The sequence below is a fragment of the Quercus suber genome, unplaced genomic scaffold (genome assembly GCF_002906115.3).
Source record: "Quercus suber isolate HL8 unplaced genomic scaffold, Cork oak 2.0 scaffold_87, whole genome shotgun sequence".
Classification (NCBI taxonomy): Eukaryota; Viridiplantae; Streptophyta; class Magnoliopsida; order Fagales; family Fagaceae; genus Quercus; species Quercus suber.
This window is the reverse complement of record NW_027069552.1, coordinates 993,580-996,089: the sequence shown is the minus strand read 5'-3', so window position 1 is coordinate 996,089 and position 2,510 is coordinate 993,580. Positions and strand designations below refer to the sequence as shown.

Below are 2,510 nucleotides of genomic sequence, written 5' to 3'. Positions count from 1 at the left end.
TTTTTTGATATTTGGGGTCTAAACGTTCAAAGGTGTTTTACACACATTTTGAACTTTCAACCTTATTATCAACCTATGATAGATTCCATTGCTGCTATTGGGCCGGGATTTAAGGGGCCTTCTTTTTATGAGTTGAGGGGACCCCTTTTGAAAAATGTTGTGCATGAAGTTAATGATTTTTTGTTAGATATAAAAAATGATTGAAAAGTATATGGCTGTTCAGTAATGTCTGATGGGTGGATAAATCAAAAACAACAACCAATAATGAATTTTTTGGTGTATTGTCCAAGGGGTGCCATGTTCTTGAAATCTATTGACACTTCAGGCCTTACAAAGGATGTTGAAACGTTGTTTAACATATTTGATTCTGTTGTTCAAGAAATTGGTGTGGAATATATTGTGCAATTGATTACAGATAATGCTTCTGCCTATAAAAAAGCTGGAAAAAAATTATAGCAGAAGTATGGTACTTTATTTGGTCTCCTTGTGCAGCTCATTGCATAGACTTGATGTTGGAGAATATTGCTAATCCTAGGTGGTTCCCTCTTGTTGATGAAGCTATTAAGAAGGCAAAAAAGATAACAAAGTTCATTTACAACCATGGAGTTGTTTTAGACTTGATAAGGCAAGATTTTACAAATGGAAGGGAGTTATGTCGTCCTGCAATTACAAGGTTTGCCACTAACTTCTTAAGTCTACAGAGCATGCTAAGTTTCAAAAAAGAGCTTAGACAAATGTTCACTTGTTCAATGGCTTTCATGCCCCCATGCTAAGACTGCCGTTGGGAAGAAGATAAGTAAAATTGTTTTGGAAGATTATTAATTTTGGTCTCAATGCAAGAACATAGTGAAAGTTAGTGAGCCTTTAGTTAGAGTGCTTCGTCTTGTTGATGGGGATGAGAAACCTGCTATGGGGTACTTGTATGAAGCAATGGACAAAGCAAAAGAGGAAATAAAAAAAAGGTTGAAGAACAAAGTTTCTTTGTATGGAAATTGTATTAGAGTTATTGATGCTAGATGGGACAAACAACTTCATAGTCCTTTGCATGCAGTAGGTTGCTTTCTTAACCCTGCAATTTACTCTAGGCCTTCATTTAAAAGGAGAAATAAATTTCAAAGAGGGTTGCTAAGCACTCTAATGAGGTTGATTCCCAATCCTGACATTCAAGACAAAATAATTTCACAACTTGATGAGTACAAAAAGTCAATTGGTGACTTTGGCACATCACTAGCAATCCGCCAACGAGAGAGACTAAATCCAGGTAAACATTAATAATTTAATAGTATTTTCTTTCAATATGTCTATTTATCCTTTATAGTTGTTATTGTAAGATTACATGGGCAATGCTTATTTGACATTCATATTTGTTATTGTAGTTCCATGGTGGGAGCAATTTGGACTTGAAGCTCCAGATTTACAATCATTTGCCATTCGTGTGCTAAGTCAATGTTGTAGTGCAACTAGTTGTGAAAGAAATTGGAGCACATTTGAATATGTTCACTCAAAGAAGTTAAATAGATTAGAACATAAACGAGTAAATGATTTGGTCTTTGTCCATTATAATTTTAGGCTTCGAGAAAGGTAAATTTTGCATCGTTACTCATATGTAAATGAAATGTACTTTCAAATAATTATAATTTATAAAATGTTACTAATGTTTAATATTCTCATTGGTAGGAACATTCAAAGGAATAAGTATGCATTGGATCCTACAAGTTTGGATAACATTGACTTGATGGAAGATTGGGTGGCTGAAGAACCTGCACTTCTTAATCCAGATGACATAAATTGGGATTGTCTTAATGAACCAGTAGGCAGAGTGAATGTGGAAGAGGATGTTGAACTTGAAACTATTGATGTTGATGACGATGATGATGATGACAACAACAATGAGCATGGCTTGACAAATCTTGCAATGGGTGCTAGTAGTTCTTGTGGGAGTTCTTTTGATGAAGAATTTGATCCTTCTCTCATGGATGATGATTAGGAGGAGTAAATCTTGTCTTATTTGATATTTAGTTATTATCTTGTTAATCTTCTTATTGTGTGATGTTAAATTAATGTTATATTGATGTTTAAGACTTAAGAGTTAAGACTAAATGATTTGTGTTATTTGATATTTAGTTATTTATTTATTAGAATTGACAATTTTATGTTCTACAAGAATATATAAAAATTATTTTTTATGAACCCCAAAACACCCTAAAATGGTACGTCGAAATCGGCCGGTATCGAAATATTCCATTCCACTGGACAAATTGAAACGGGCTCCGAAACGATATTAATATCTTTAGTTAGGACTACATTTTATGTGAGGTTGCATACATCTAATTAATTAGATAGTTAACCATTAATTATTCAATGAGTAATTTGTGCAATTATCTTTTAATTACAGTAAATTTGGAACCAATTAAGTCTGAAATGGGAGTGATAGGAGCCATTTAATGTTAATTGGGAGCTAATTTGGGACTTATTGATGTTAATTGTGCTGAAACCATTTTCTAACAAAT

The 2,510-nt window shown here is 33.3% G+C and overlaps 1 protein-coding gene across 1 annotated transcript; it reads left to right on the top strand.

The window, feature by feature from the left end:
• The first annotated feature begins 225 nt into the window (after positions 1 to 225).
• LOC112015407 (uncharacterized) lies at positions 226 to 1,987 on the top strand. Its single transcript, XM_024047814.1, has 5 exons — positions 226 to 385; positions 493 to 673; positions 1,017 to 1,261; positions 1,377 to 1,581; positions 1,678 to 1,987. The coding sequence occupies exons 1-5, from the start codon at positions 226 to 228 to the stop codon at positions 1,985 to 1,987; spliced, it is 1,101 nt and encodes a 366-aa protein (XP_023903582.1).
• The last annotated feature ends 523 nt before the right edge of the window (positions 1,988 to 2,510 follow it).